Source organism: Drosophila hydei, unplaced genomic scaffold, assembly GCF_003285905.1.
Source record: "Drosophila hydei strain 15085-1641.00,03,60 unplaced genomic scaffold, DhydRS2 tig00000149-arrow-pilon, whole genome shotgun sequence".
Classification (NCBI taxonomy): domain Eukaryota; kingdom Metazoa; phylum Arthropoda; class Insecta; order Diptera; family Drosophilidae; genus Drosophila; species Drosophila hydei.
The window spans coordinates 3,970,251-3,986,166 of record NW_022045678.1 but is presented as its reverse complement, the minus strand read 5'-3'; the positions used below and the strand labels follow the sequence as shown (position 1 = coordinate 3,986,166).

General features: G+C 40.8%; 2 protein-coding genes across 3 annotated transcripts; both read right to left on the bottom strand.

Annotated features, from left to right (window-relative positions):
* Positions 1–355: 355 nt before the first annotated feature.
* On the bottom strand, positions 356–5,536 carry LOC111600249 (3,4-dihydroxyphenylacetaldehyde synthase 2). 2 transcript variants are annotated; one of them, XM_023316293.2, is made up of 3 exons: positions 5,199–5,536; positions 4,889–5,123; positions 356–1,693 (listed from the first exon to the last, which is right to left on the bottom strand). In XM_023316293.2, the coding sequence occupies exons 1-3, from the start codon at positions 5,276–5,278 to the stop codon at positions 485–487; spliced, it is 1,524 nt and encodes a 507-aa protein (XP_023172061.1). In that variant the 5' UTR covers positions 5,279–5,536; the 3' UTR covers positions 356–484. The 2 variants fall into 2 exon arrangements, with proteins under 2 accessions (XP_023172061.1, XP_023172070.1); XM_023316302.2 differs by lacking the exons at positions 4,889–5,123; positions 5,199–5,536 and adding an exon at positions 1,923–2,623.
* Positions 5,537–14,572: 9,036 nt separating this feature from the next.
* LOC111600262 lies at positions 14,573–15,668 on the bottom strand. Its single transcript, XM_023316313.2, has 2 exons — positions 15,513–15,668; positions 14,573–15,429 (listed from the first exon to the last, which is right to left on the bottom strand). Exon 2 carries the CDS (start codon positions 15,258–15,260, stop codon positions 14,595–14,597), a length of 666 nt encoding a protein of 221 aa, XP_023172081.2. The 5' UTR covers positions 15,261–15,429; positions 15,513–15,668; the 3' UTR covers positions 14,573–14,594.
* Positions 15,669–15,916: the final 248 nt, after the last annotated feature.

The following is a 15,916-nucleotide window of genomic DNA, read 5'->3' as shown; positions in this document are numbered from 1 at the left end:
TGTTCAATAACATTCATTAATTTCAATGACAAATGCAATCGAATAAATATATCGATTTTAGCTGGAGACATTCGAGTTGAGGTAAAATTTAAAATGTTGGTTGCTAAAAATATGGAAAAAGAAAAATTATTTTTTAGTAATATACTATGAATAGTTTTATAATATAATAATAAGAATACTACTAATTTTATACTTACTGCAATAACTAGTTATTTAAATTTTAGCGAGTCTGGTAGCGCTGCGAACTCACATAACTTATATCGCAAATGCATATCGAATATTAATATCCATATTAATGCGACGTTTTAGCTGTGGTAAAATTTAAATTTATACATTCTTAGGAATTTTTCCTGTAATCATTTATTAAATCTAATATTTTTATTACAATGCCAACGCTGGGACCAGGCTAATTTAAATTATTTATTAATATTGTGTGCATATATGTATATATGTGGTATAAAGTATTTTGTATTCTTATTTTTAGCTAACGCTGCAGTGTTTCATTTGTTAGATGTAATCCACTTAAATGGTGTGTAAGTTCTGATAGTTCACCAGCCTTGCGGGAATTCACCTGTTGCTCTGCGCACAGCGATGTGAGCTGTGATTCGATTTCCGTCCAGGCAAATTCTATGTCCGAAGGTTTCGGGTCCATGCCGCATACAGCAAATCGCAAGAAAAGTTGCCCACAATGTTCCGCCTTGACCATGTAAATCTTCTTGCGCTCCATCAAGCGTTGCAGCAGCTGTGAAGTGATTTCATTATCACCCTTCGCCCGGAAGCATACCAGACCCAGAGCACGCGGAGCAATCAACTCGAAGCGTTCGTCTGCCTTCACCAGATCCTCGAACTGTTCAGCCAATCTGATGTGCTTGCGTATGTGAGCACGCAGCCCCTCAGCTCCAAGTGTGCGGAATGTGATCCACACCTTCAGAGCACGAAAACGACGACCCAATGGAATTTGCCAGTGGCGGAAATCTGGAATCTGCGTCTGGCCCTCGTGCTTGTGCTTTAGATAGATGCGATCCACGTTGAAACTGTCAATCACCTTGTTAGCATCGCGCAACCACATGGCAGCACAATCAAAGTTGACTAGCATAAATTTATGTAAATTAAAGTTAAGCGAGTCCACACGCTCCAAGCCGCGACGGAGCTCTGAGCACTCCTCCAAAGCAAAGGCGCCACCTGCATATGCAGCATCCACGTGCAGCCACACATCATTCTGCTCACAGATGGTGGCCAGAGATTCAATGTCATCGTAAGCACATGTGCCTGTGGTACCTAACGAAGCTATGCATATGACTGGTATAAGACCTGCTGCCACATCTTGCTCAATGGCATGCTTTAGTGCATCGCCACGCAGCACAAGATCTTCGCCAGCTGGCAGCAGCTTGATAGGCATGGCTGCCAAGACGCCCGCCTTCTCAATGCAACTGTTGCTCTGGTCCGATGAGTAGGCAATTAGTTTGCCCCTTATCTCACTCTCGCTCAGCTCTGGCTGACTGAGTCGCAGTCGTCGCACTGCCTGTTCTCTAGCGGCGAGCACAGCCACCAACACTGCCTCACTGGCAGAGCCTTGAATGACCCCACCACCAGGTCCCTCGTTCTCGTGCAGAAAATGCTGCGGCAGATTCAAAAACTTGGCTAGCCAATCCATGACAACGACTTCAAGTTCCGTGCAGGCCGGACTGCAGATCTGCAAGTGGGGAGGGAAAAATATGCTTAATCATTTCAGTAAATGCAGATAATTTTATAGAGATTGACCCAGTCCCCCGAAATGAATAAAAAAGTTTGTTTTGTTTGTTTGTTTGTTTGCGACTTTAACAACTCGTTTGTCAAGTTCTTTGTCGCTTTCACTTGCCGCATGCAGACAAAGGGCTGCCATTCAGCGTGATTGGACAATATGAGATTTCACCTGCACGTACCCAACTAAAGCCCATGATGCTGAAGCCACTGGCCAGCATCTCGCCCACAATGGAGGGATAGGATACACTGGTGGGGTAGTAGGCGTGCATATTTGGCGATTGCCAATGCGTGAGGCCGGGCTTGATCACACGATCGATGTCCTTTAACACTTCACTCCAAGTTTCAGGTGTCTCCGGCATTTGCTTGGGCAACAGATCCAGCAGATAGCCCGGTTCTACGGAGGGCAACACATCATGATCTCTGATGTTCTCCAAGTAATCGGCCACAAAGTCAACGGCCGCTTTGCCAAATTCGCGAAATGCTTGGGCATCCATTTTGCTATTAGGGTCACGTTTTGGATGTCAAATTTTCGCTGTAATGCTTAGTGCGTTTCTATTTGTACTTTTCGCGTATTGTGTGTGTGTGTGTTTGTTTGCCTTTTTGTTTTTTTGTTTACAAAGCTCGATACACCTTTACACCCTATGGCCAACACCAACACTTTTTGACGCTCTGCTCGCTACGAGGTTGAATTTAACTCTGTTAAAGCGCGCCTCTGCGAAATGCTTTTTATACTGCCCGACGAACCGATCGAGCGGTCGATTGTCCAGAAGTTGCCGCCCGATATCTGCTCATTTAGTACTCCACAACCGTGTGGCAGCGGCTCATCTAATTGTCTGCCAAACAAATTCAAATTCCGGCAACACTATTAAAGAATGCCTCTCCCTTTCTAATTATATTGACACTAAACCATAAAGAATAAATGCTGCTATATATGTATGTAGGTATATTAATACAAAAAATCAATAGTATCTCTATGAAAAAGTCGTTGACTAACCTACTTAGCTATGACAACAAAAATAGTCCAAAGCACACATCCGAAATAATTATGCTTTTCATAATGGAATTTGTAATTTATTTTTCACTTTTAACGGTCATTTTCAACTGTTCTCAATTGGTTTGGTGACTGATTCCAATTGGTCTTATTATTGTTCTCAACACTCTGGCCTTTGTTCTGCCATTTACTTTAAAGTATAATAAATTACACATGCAATTAGAATTTATTTTTTCAGCTCGAAAGTCATTTGCAGAAGCAAAACGTAAGCACTTAGTTGCGACTTATTGCCATTTGGTCAGAACTCTTCTCAGTTGATTTATTTCGTTTCTTAGCGACCGGTTGTCAACTGTTCCCAGCCACTCTTAGCTACGCTCAGAACCAACAAGTTTTTATTTGGTTGCTCTTCTGATATTTGCATTTTTGCATGTAAATAAATATATTTTACTGACAGTTTACATACATATAACAAATAAAGTAATTCTTAAAAATTTATATGGCTTTACTAAAAAAAGGTCTGATTTTCTTTACTAATCTCAAGCCCAGTTCGGCTTTGACATCTGTTCCCAGTTACAGTCTGTTCCCACATTCCCATTTACAATTGTTAGCTTTTCGTTCTCACTTTGTTGCATTTGTTAACAACTGTGCTCAACAGGTTTCTCTTTAGTTTACTTTCACAACGCTGCTCTTAATATTATCTCTTCCAAATAACAGAATGACACCTCATTGAGTAACACCTTAACTGCGTTATTTTTATATTTCTATATTGAAGTTAATGAATTTGAAATACCTGCGTATTTTATTGTAATAACTCAATAGCAGAGCTTCTGAATTCATGCAAATATGCATTCGCATACTATGGGAAGTTTCGAAACAACTTTAGTTGTAGATATACAATATTTAAGAATTTTTAAAGTTTATTTGTGAAATGTGCTTATCCTATTTTTACTACTCCACTATTTTTAATAAATGTATGCTTAAAATTTGGGTAAAATATTAAGTACTTAGAGCCTGTAGCGCTTATGTTGCAAAGCAAAATATCATATTTGATTGGTAGTTAGGATATGAATATTAGAATAGGATGAGTTATCAAAAGATAGAAGAAGGTTCTACTAGGAACGATATACAATAATATATATATTAATAATTTGAAGTCTATGGTCTTTATGGTTTCGTACGAACAGACCAATATTTTTGATTGCCATAGAGTTGCCTCTCCGCCTTTATAAATTTGCACAAAACCATTATACCCTATTTTCAATTTATACAAAGTTAAAGTTATGACAGTTTATTTTATTTTATTAACTTTTAATACTCTCTGACAAAGTGAAATGGTAATTTTGTTTTTTTTTTTTTTAATTCACTCGTGGTTTATGCTCAATATAAAGAGAGTCTGCAAATTTTTAAGTTATATAATTGTTGGAATTATTATATGTATATATCATCTCCATAAGAAACACAATTACAGGACTTTAGCTCGAATAAAATAGACAATATTCATCATTCACGGAGAACGTGAAGGGTTTTCTATCCTGATGACTCGCGTGTGTTTTCCATAGTTTTAGAGCTAAGAGCATAATTTGTATGCCCCAAATATTTAGTTTTAGTAATTGATTACATTAAGAGATTGTGGTTTTTAGTTATTAATATTATGCTTACTTTGCATTTCATTTTTTTATACGTCTTCTTATAACATATAATTGAAAACAAATGGAAGTTATACAAAATGTTGCCAACAAAAAACTTATTTAGAAGTCAATGCAATATCGGTATATATATATATATACACTTAGTGCTTTGATTACTCTATATAGGAAGAACATTTTTGGATCACTCGAGAACCCACAGCTCCAGCATCTAGCCGTCTGCTTAACAATTACAAAAGTTTGCGAACCACATCAACTAATGTTCATGCATGAGAAGTTTTACATAAAAGAAATCTTTTTTTTGTCCTAAACAGAGATTACTTAAAACTGAACACTTATTTCTTTTACAAATTTGAAATTAATTTAGATTAATTAAGAGAAGAAATGATTACATTTAAGGGTTTTCGAACGTAGACACAAATATTTGTATTTAATAATTGTATTTTTTCTAAACTTCTTACCACATTTCAATAGCTATAAACATTTTCTGTTGCCATTTTTGACTTACCCAACTAAAGCCCAAAACTCCGATGCCCGCTATAAGCAGCTCTCCTATTATGGAGCCAGCAGATGTGGACGAGGGATAGAAGGCATTAAAGTAGGGCGACTGCCAGTGGGTCAATCCGGGTAGGATAATGTGTTCCAGATCTTCAAGTATTCGTCGCCAGTGCTCGGGTTGTTCTGGTATTTGCCTGGGCAGCTGATTGATGACATCGTAGGGCAACACGCTGGATAGCACATTTCTGTGAAGGTAACAAATTGCTTGAAAAGGACATCACACACACGCACCCACGATGCACACACACACACACACACACCTCTCACGTATGCTGCTCAAGTAGTTGATTATGAACTCAATGGAAGCGTGACCAAATTCGCGAAATTCACCAAAGTCCATTGTGAACAACACTCTGTATAGAGAGTCCGTAAGTGTGTGTATATATCAGTAGTTGTATATCCTCTGATCTGTGTATATGTATGTCCGTATGTATGAGAGTCTCTGCTGGTTTGCTGCGTCGTCAGACTTTTGCACTTGTTCACCGTTGACATTCGAATCGAGAAATGAAACTCGCTGCGACATGTCAAAGACTCGATCAAGCTCGCGTCGCAGTCGGTCAAAACTTTCAAACAATACTTTTTGGATGAGCCAGCCACTCGCATAGTATGTGTAAAAATGTGCACAGCCAGCTAGTTTTTCGTTATCATTGGCGAGATTTATGTAACTCGTAACTCTGTAACGACATTAAGACAAGTTCATAGCCAACACCAACATCGACATCAGCGCGCACACACACACATAATAAAATAAAAACAAAAATAACATGAAAATCGTGGAAGAAAATTTAATGAAATGCGTTTAATTGTCTGATAAAGCGACTACACTGCAAGAAATTTTGTGGCGTGTCTATGCAGAGTAAATGAAATTTTGATATTCGACTTCTGACTGAACTGACTGCACTTCACACTATTTTATAGGTCATAATAATTATAATATAATATAATAATATAATAATTATAATATTAAGGTCATACACTGCAACAAATTTGAAAGAGTTGGAAATTATAATTATAAAATTTAATATGTAATAATAAAGCGATTAGACTGCCCCGATATTTGTATGTATGTAATAATGGGCTGAAGAAGTGGGTACACTGAACGAAATGTTGTGGTTGTTGTGTTGTTATTGTCTAACGGCTCAAAATAATTTAGAGTTATCAGAGCATTATAATGATCTCTTTAAATTCATCTACATTCACCTATAAGTTCTTAACTTTTCCTTTCAGTTATTCGCCATTGACAAAGATTTCTTTCAGTGTATTTAATGAATGATCCATTGTTATTACAATCCGGTTTATAATAACCATTACCTTGTCTTAGCTGTCGTCACTTTGGCAAAATGTCCCTCCAAATCGTTTTCAGATGCATAACATTTCCCGCCTCCCCTGCCCCTCCCCCGGCCAGCTGTATAAACACCTGCCCAGTTCCGCCCAGTCATTCAAGCATGCTCGAAATTTTGAAAGTCACAGTCACTGTCAATAGATTTTCGTCTATTTTGTAAGCGCGCGCTTGAACTGGGAACTCGTGGTGCATCAGCATCATCATCATCATCATCATCATCATCATCATCATCAGAAGACTGGGCCGCTTCAATCGGTCAATGCATTTCACAATTTCGCATTGTTTTTGGTCTGCCCTACAATTTTCAGGGTCACGCTTCCATTTGGTTCCGTTGTTGCTAAATTGCAGTGTGAGAAATGAGGTTTGGGGCACGTCATTGAAGACTTGATCCTCCAACTTCGTCAAATCAATGTTCTAACAAGCTCTAACATAATACTCGCCTATGCTCCAAAAGTGCTAAATTTTGTTCTGAGATCAATATTCTTGGTATTGCCAGTGGGCGTGGCTCTGTGGAAGAGGTCAAGATTGTGGCAGTTGGAAAACTAGTTGATGTTTTTATTTGGTATATCATCAGATGGCATTTTCAGTAATTTATTTGTTGCATTTTGAGAGTTGAGTCTCAGCACTGTGTATGACTCCGAGGAGCGCAGATATATGCACTATATAACTGGCAGAACTAAGTCAAGTCAAGTCAGATCACTTGCCTCAAAAGCAGCATATGGACAGCCAAAGAAGCCGTCAGACGAACCAATATAAAAACCAATATACTCTTTTACATTCGTTAAAGAGCTTAATACTTTTCTTTTCTTAATTTTTTCTTTTTGTTTTTTTTTTTTTTTTTTGCATAAAGTGTGTAACGCATTAATAGCCATAATTATTCCGACATAGGCTTGTCTCCATATTTCTATTAAAACTTGTTTTTCTTGCTTAAATGTTTAAATGGTCACGAAATATTACAGAGGTTCAACTCTTTTAGTGCGGTCCTATTATTATCACATATGGCAATTGTCTTATTAACACAAAAGACTTGGCAAATGCTACTATCTTACTTGACTATGAAGAACATCATTTTTCATTCATCAATTAGCTCGATTCTGTTTCTTATAATCATTATTGCTAGAATGATCATTATCATAATTAGGTTAAATATCGACAATCTTATCAATTTCATCATAATCATGATTATTATTATTAATATCATCTTCTTCTTCATTATCGCAATAATATGATTATAATATAAATTTGAAATATCCTGAATGTCGTCATTTGACGATCAGACGTAGAATTTTAAATATTATCAGCGTGTTCCTCTGACTGGGCTACACAGAGATAATTATATACGAAACCAATATACCCTTTGCAGTCCTCGATTATCAGTCATTCAGTTAGATACATGCAACTTAGGAGATTCATAATTGACAAAACATAAGACAAAGGCTATATATATGTTTTTCAAGAATAAAAAACTGGCCTTAATTTGTCTTTAAGGATAATTAGAGTTGAGTGGGCCAATATTTAAGCCAATATCTCTCTCCTTTAATTCATTTAATATTTTCTGAATTTATTTACGATCAAAAGAATTCGAAGTGACTTAAGTAACTCCCAACTGATAAACTCCTCAGCTGATAAACAACAGAATATATTTCGTATATTTTGCATTGGCATCAAATATTTTGTGGATGAGCAAATTGCTGGCGCTTATAGTAGTTGAAGTTAGATGTAATAAATGCAACTATTGAATACCCCTGTGCTCCGTGTGATCCGTATATTAAAAGGCGTTCTCTTGCTGGGCTGCTCGGTATGATATGACCACCAGCTGTTGTCCTCCACTAAAGTCCATCATATTGTGGTTTGGGTCAAAGCGCTTGGCGCTTGGCGCTTGGCGCGTTCTAAGCGTCTCATAAATAAATGCGAAAACAAAATGCCAGGCAGACGGATGGGCGGTTGGGTTGGCCAGCAGGAAACACCCGCTATTGGAAAACTAGGCAGACAGACAGTAGAAAGCGGTGCTACTCGACTCACAAATACCCTGTACAATATTAACTGAGTTAACTAAACGAATTCGAGTTTTGCATAATTTTGTAAAGATAAATATAAGAACAAGTTGTGAGTTGAATTGCTCAAAATATTTACTTTAGATTTTTCCAATACTCTAATAGACGGTAAGCACTCTCTGTCGCTCGACATGAATACAGGGTACACGTAGTGCTTTGGCGCACAGGGTGTTCGAGCTGGAAACAAAATAATGATTGACTGGCCTGGCCGCTCTGCGCACGCTGTACTGCGCAGCCGCTGGAATGCCGTTAACCCTTGTACAATCACCTACCCAACCCAGCCCAGCCAACGGAACTTTCCAATTCCAGTTTAATGGCGTCGCTGGCGATAAGATAACGGATTCTTGCGCATGACCAAATGCCAACCGTGGCGGGGCAATAGCTGTTGTTGCTGCTTTTGTTGTTATCAACGATTTCCAATGTTTTCAATATAAAGGGGCGGTGCTTGTTGCGGCCTGGAAGGCGAGCAGGCAGGCAGCGCGAGCTACTCTCGCAGTTGCTGCTGCTGCTGCTGCTGTTGTTGTTGCCGTTCTTCTTCTGTCTCTGCTTCTTCCTCTTCCTTTTCCTCTTCCTCTTCTTATTGCTTTTGTTGTTTTTGTGTTGACCGCGCGTATTGACTTGGACTTTTGAGTTAAGTTTCTCATATTTGTGCTATGCCATTGCCGTCGCTGACTTTTAAGTGCTGTTGACTGTTGTTTTGGGGCCACAGCGAAGGTGTCGCCAGGCGTTGGCTCGTTTCAGTTTTGCTGCTGTTGTTGCTGTTGTTGTTGGCGCTGCCGCAGCGCTTTTTTGCAGTTATTACTCGAAAATTCTTAAGAGAAAAAACTTTTCTGCTAAAACTTTTAGGTTTCACAAAATATTGTAATGCCGCCTGCATAACGAACAAGAACGAGAACGGAAACGGAACGGGCATAGATTACATAGATATAGGTATAGGGCAAGCCAACTGTTAACTGCTGGCCAACCCAGGGGAGGAGGGGCGACGGCCAAGTTAAGCATAACAGTGCGCATACTAAAAACAGCATAAAAATTGTCGACGACGTCGCTGTTGCCGTTGCTGTTGCTGTTGCTGTTCCTGCCGCTGTCCCTGTCGCTGTCGCTGTCGCCATTGTTGAGTTGCTCGCTAGCCTGGCTGCCTGCATTTTACCATATCATTTGTGTCACATTAAGATCAATTGGTAAACACACAAACACACATAAACACACACAGGCACACGCACACCAGCTAGCACACACAAAAAGGCAAACGGCATAAAAAGTATCGTAAAAGTCAAATAAAAAAGCTCACACAACAACAAGAAGAGCTGCAACAATAACGCGAGTCGCAGATGCAGCAGCAGCGACAACGGCAACAAAAGCGTCAAAAAGTGCGCAAAAAATGCAGCCCGAGTGCCACAAATAGCAGCAACAAAAAAATACAAAAAAAAAAACATACATACCTAACAAACAACGCAGCAGGCGTCCGTTAGCTTCTGCCAGTGTTGCCGTGCCGTGCACTGTCATGCCGTTAAGCTCTGCTGTGCCGCCGCCGTCGTCGCCGACGCCATTTTGTCGCTGCCTTCCGTCGCGTTTGCCAATTGCCGTCGCAAAATGGCGTTCGAGTGAATATTGAATTGAAATCGAAATTAAAGTGAAAAACAAACAGCACGCGTTTAAAATTCAGCCTAATTGAGTGAAGAAAATCAGCTAATTGCAAAATTACAATAAATTTGCTAAGAATAAAAAATAATAAAACAAAAATAAAGGATATTGCTAAATATTGTAAATGAAAATAATAATAGCTGCGAAAACAGTAAAGTTCATTTTTTTAAGTCCAAATGCAGTTAAGCTGTTAATTAGCCAGAACAACGGCGCATATTTTAGCATTTTTATGCAAATTGACGTGGTAAATACATTTGTAGTGTTTAATTTCTAGCGACTTGGAAACAATGTTTAGTTTATTATAATTTCAGTAGCTGGCGTCTCTCGACTATTGATGCATAATTACGCAATAAGCAGATAGGCATTGTTCATGTTCTGTTTGTGTACCCAACTTGGGGAAAAAGAAGAAGAAAACATGCTCCCTACATTATAGGGAAACAAGCTCGAGTTATTTGCCATGTTCGTTCGTTTATATTGAAATTGTTTTTGTAACTATATTGCGAAGCAGACACTTGAAGCTGACTCTACACACATAAGAGTCCAAATTGATATAGAAAGGCATCGAGTATAGTCTAAGAATACACACACAACACACACACATACACACACTTGTTTCCTCGTCTACACAATCGAACCGAAGTACCAAAAACCAAAGAAAAACCGCCGTGCGTTTCGTTTGCCTGATAAGAAACCGAGGAGAGTCACGGCAACGGCGACGGCGACGGCGACGGCGATGGCAACGGCGCTTTGCCACAGTGCCAGTGCCAGTGGCAGTGCTCAAACAGTCAACCAACCAACGAACCAACCAACCGAGCGATCCAATCTGGCTCTATCTATAAGGCAGTGCCGTCTGCCTAACTTTATGGAATATAACAAAACAACCTCCGCCGCGTGACTTAACATTTCCGCCTCTTCGCCAGGTTGGATCGCGCTCGCCGCGCGTGTGTCTCTAGATACTAAATATCGGTGTTTAGTTTATTATTTGTATTTAAATATATATATATATATTTATCAACTGCAGGGCATGCCGCTCCAATTGATCAGGCTTCTGTAAAATTGTGCCAAGCAAAGTGCCTGCTCGCTAGTGCGTCACATAAACTTAAATTATTGCGCATACGGCACGTGTGACGAGCTGCCCCAACTCAAACAGAGGCATATTGGATTAGCTACACCGACAAGCTTGTGATTACAACATTTAAATAATAGTTGCAAATAAAAATAGTCATCGATTTTCGGCATTGATTTCTTGCCGTTGGTTGTTGTTGTTGTTGTTGTTGTGAGCGTGCATGCAACTGGCTTTAGAGATGATGCAAACGCTGAAACCGCCACCGCCATTGCACCAACAGCATCCTCATCCGCATCCGCATCCGCATCCGCACCCACATCCACAGCATCTGCAGCAGCAGCTGTCAGTCATGGATAATCATCAACAGCAACAGCAACAGCAACTGCAACAACACATCCATCAGCAGCAGCAGCAACAATTGCCGCCCACGCCGCAGGCATCGCACCTGCTCGCTGGTCAGCACAGCCATCATCAACAACATGCTGCGGTTGGAGTCGGTGATCACGATGACCCAAATCCAGAATTTGTGTTGGCTTTAATATCAAGGAATCGAGCGCTCGAGGGTGAGTAGCAACAGCTTTGATTCTCAGTTGCCAAGGGCTCAGGTCTTAGCTCTCAGCTCTTGGGTCCAGTGGCCAAGCCAACTCGTCATCCGCAATTTGCCTATGGCTCTTGCACCTGTCTTGTCTAATATTTTTCAGCTCTTGCTTCTCTCTATCTCTCCGTAACTGTCAGTTATTTATTTATGCTTTTAATTATGCCTAGTTTTTCGCTGTTGTTTTGTGATTTTGTGATTTGCCAGGCAACAGATGAAAATGTGGCTAAAGTGTTGATTGCTGATGAAAGCGTATCATCAGCTGGCTTACGTCTGCATAAATAGCACACGATGTGTGTGGCACCTGTGGCAGTTGGGCACAGAAGTGCGGTTGCCCTGACTTGTATCGAATCGCCTTCCCCACTACGCCGCATAAGTGTTTTTCAATTAAGCATAACGGCTTGCCCTAACCGCATTAATGCGTTCGTTAATTTTCGCTCATTTCCTATGCTGTTTCGGCTGCTGAAATTAATAATATAATTGCTGAAATTAAAAAGAAGGATTTTTCTCAACTCAATATGCCATGTACGAAAGCAGAACAGAGGAAGCAGAAGTAGAGATTTATGATTCATAGAAGTTTATATAGATTGAAGCTAGAAAGGGCAGAACAGCAATTGCTAAGTTAATCACTCTGTACTAATCTAATGCTTTGCTTAACTATGAACTTGAGAGCTCGATATTCAAAGACTGTTTCTTATATAAACACTCATTTATATATACAGGCTGTAAGCGGCCTGAGTTGGGAGTTTCCGACTAGGGGCTATCGTTCTCCACGTTAAGCTGCAAACGTTTTAGTATTGTTTCTCTTTTTGGAAGTGATATATAAGGGTATCAGGAAAAGGAATGTGAGTTTATAATTTCTAGTCTTTACTTTTTCAAAGCGAGTTACATATTTGCATAGATAGAGGGGCAGTCGAAGGTCTCTTGTCTCTTGAGTCTCTTGACTTTTTTATTCTTTTATTTAAGTACGTTTTTATTTTACTTAAATGTCTTCTGCCCAAATTTATTAATTGAAAATAGTTACCATATCCAATATTAAATAAAAAAAATGTGTCGAAACAAGTTGTGTGAAATGTGATTCAAGGCAAACGGAAAGAAGGCGGGCAGAAGGTCGGAAGGAGCCCACTTGACTTTAATTCCTGTGTCAAATAGTCGAGCAAGCAATTCAAAGCATATAACCCACGGCTCAATTTTGATTATTATTCTGTTTCGCTTCATGTTTCATGATTGTTACCAAAACTCGATGCATGTTATTTTATACTCTTCAGAGCTTAGCTCCGTGCTGTCATTGTCGCTTGTCTATATGGGAAATCCAGCTGGAAGACATTCAGAGCAACCCCAACACAAATTATGATTTCGATTCGTGCATCACATGTCGTGGCGTGATCCCACGCAAATCAATTGACAAGCTAAGGCCGCAGCTAAAAGCCAGTCCAAAATGTTGACAACTGACACACGGAGGATAACATCGAAGGACACGCGCTTCGAGCTGGATATGATGTGGAGACAAGACAAAGCCAAAGTCCCAAAATTGTTGACAATGACCAAATGGCTTAGCATCTCAGCCATTGTTGCTAATGCGCTGGGAATACCTAGAAGCTGCAGCTGCAGCTGCTACTCCTTCTACCAAAAGAAGGAGCGCTTTTGGCTTCTCCAGCCTCCATTTCGAGCACGTGTCGCAGCATTGAAAAAAGAGCATGCTGCAAGGCTGCAATTGTTATTGGCACTGGGCGCGTTTTTCAAGTGCGCCGGGATTTTGTTTAGAGCACGCGTAATTACAAACAAATAAATAACAGGGCCATGCCATAAAACCGCATAGGCGACTTCGCATAGGACACGTGGCGCTAATATCCAGGCAGAGCAGATCAGAGCAGAGCAAAGCAGTGCAAAGACCTGGCTAGATGCTGCAGCACATCCCAGCGGAGTTGAGCGGCGTTCGTTGAGCGTCGTGCAAAACGAGCAGAAAAATTGAATTATGCGCTTGCGGTGCTTCCCAAGTGAAGCACCCTCAACCCCAACCTCGAGTCTTACCCCTGTCGCTGTCACTGCCTATGCCACGCCCAGCCGAGCAGTTGAAGTAACCGGCAATCGACAAATATTTTGTTATTTGCACATAAACATATTTATCGAGTTTGGGTTGCTCTGTTTGCAGTGTAGTCGAGTAGGAGGTGTGGGTAGCTCGCTGCACCCACGGGTGTTTGGTTTCACCCGTTCGCAGCTCCTTGGCCATATATATATATGGGGTTTGAGCCTGTCAAAAATTGTGTAAATATGTTTGTCATTTCCACTTGCCTACGGCCCGTGCACTTAGTTTTGGGCAAACAAACCTCTCTGCCACCTCAACCCTCATACTGTGGGCTAGCGCACTTGTCGCTCACTCGACCGTCCGTCCACTCGCCCGCCCGCTGTCCGCCGCGTGCCGTTCGTTAGTTGTTCTTGTGTGGCTTTCCTATTAACGTCGCAAGGGGCTCACCCTCCTAGCCAGCCAGCCAGCCAGCCAGCCAGCACCCTACTAATGCTTAAGCGTATCGCTTTGGCTTGCTTGCTTCCTTCCTTGACATCCTTCCGGCGGGGGTTGCATTTTGTTGCCTTTTGCGCACGTAATTTGTCATAATGTCAACAAGCGAATGATGTCAAGATCGGCTATGAGCACAACTGGAACTGGTTTGACTAGAAATTTAGAAATTATATATTTGCTATTCAGACTTAGATTAATGGGCAAGAGGTAGACCAGAGGCAACAGGTAAAATGAAGATCAGACAAGTGCACGCACCAAGATTTCAGAAAGGAAACACCTTGCTGCTGGTGTGGATATTACTCGTTACTCCGGCAAAACAGTAGACGAACTCTCAGAGAAGGCCTTTTCCTCAGCTGATCCAAAGGTGTGCAGCAAAGACAAGCAAATGCTAGTTCGTTTTACTGAATTTATAATTTAGAATTTTATATTTGATATACAGCCTACATATATTGATAGGCAATTAGATAAACGGCTCGCCTGCTCCCACCAGATGTCTCATGGATCAGATCTACCTCGTTGCTTAGCAGATCGCGCAGATCGTCGCGTATTGCCTGAACTTGTGCCTCTGTTGCGTTGGCTTCCACACCTACATGTATCTCACGTATATAGTTTTCCACATTATGACGTCGTATACGCTGATAAGTGGAATTACCCAGGCTATAAATACTGCCAGCTGTGGCTGTGCGATAGCTGGTCTCCGTCGTATAGCCCGAGGAATGGGAATCAGTCACAGTCAGCTCGGCGCTTCCAATGGTGGATTCGCTGCCATTGTAATTGAGTGCTGATGTAGTCGAGGTTCGCGAAGCAGCTGGCAATACTGTCGTAGCAGATTCTGAAATATCCGTTGCTACGTGTTCAACGGCAGCCGACTTGGGCGTTATTTGCACTGACTTGCTGCTCCGCAAGAGGTTGGCACCCCTCAACAAAGTGCTCGGACTCCGCTCAAAGGTTGTGTCCGACTGGCTTAGTCGAAGGACAGCATGTTCTTCCTTGGCATTGAATAGAATTGTTATTGACTTTTTGAACTCGATGGCTTTAGTTTGCCTGGCAGACCCTGTCGAGCAGTGTGGCAATGGTTCGGTGGCGTCTCTATTAGTTTTGTCCATTGTCTTGTTGAGCTGGAGCTCTGGCTGGGAACTTGCAGCCCAACTGCAATTCGGTTATTGTGCCAACCTCCTCGGTGAACTCCGTCTGAGTGCAGCTACTGAAAGTCTTCTGCACCTTGGCCAGATCACAGCGAAAAGCGTTGTAGGCAGCCCAACTCACATTGGACATCTGTGTGACAGACAAATATAAAATTTTTTAGTGCTCTACCTAAAAATCATTTGCTGTCTGCTTGATTTTAGCATTTTACTGACATTATCCAGTACCAAGCTTCCGTTTTCTTCCTTTCCACTGGACCCCGTAAGTGTTTCCATACTCGAATTCATAACTAATTATCGTTTCATTAAACTCAACTCTAACAAGCCATAATTTTTGGACCTAAATATTTACTCTACTCTCGGACATAACTAAATTACTACTACTAAATTACTGCTGCGCTACGTCACTAGCTCTATATATCATATATATCAAAGTAGTTGGACAGCATTTCCAAAGCATTCCGATCGAGCTAATAGAACTCTTTACAGCTTATTTAATAAATTTAACTTGAGCGACCTGGAGATAGCCTTACCAAAGTTCTATCTGCGTTTTTAATATTATACTTAGCTTGTATCTAGCTTTAAAAAAAAAAAAAGAGAATCCAATTCGATCGTGTTTT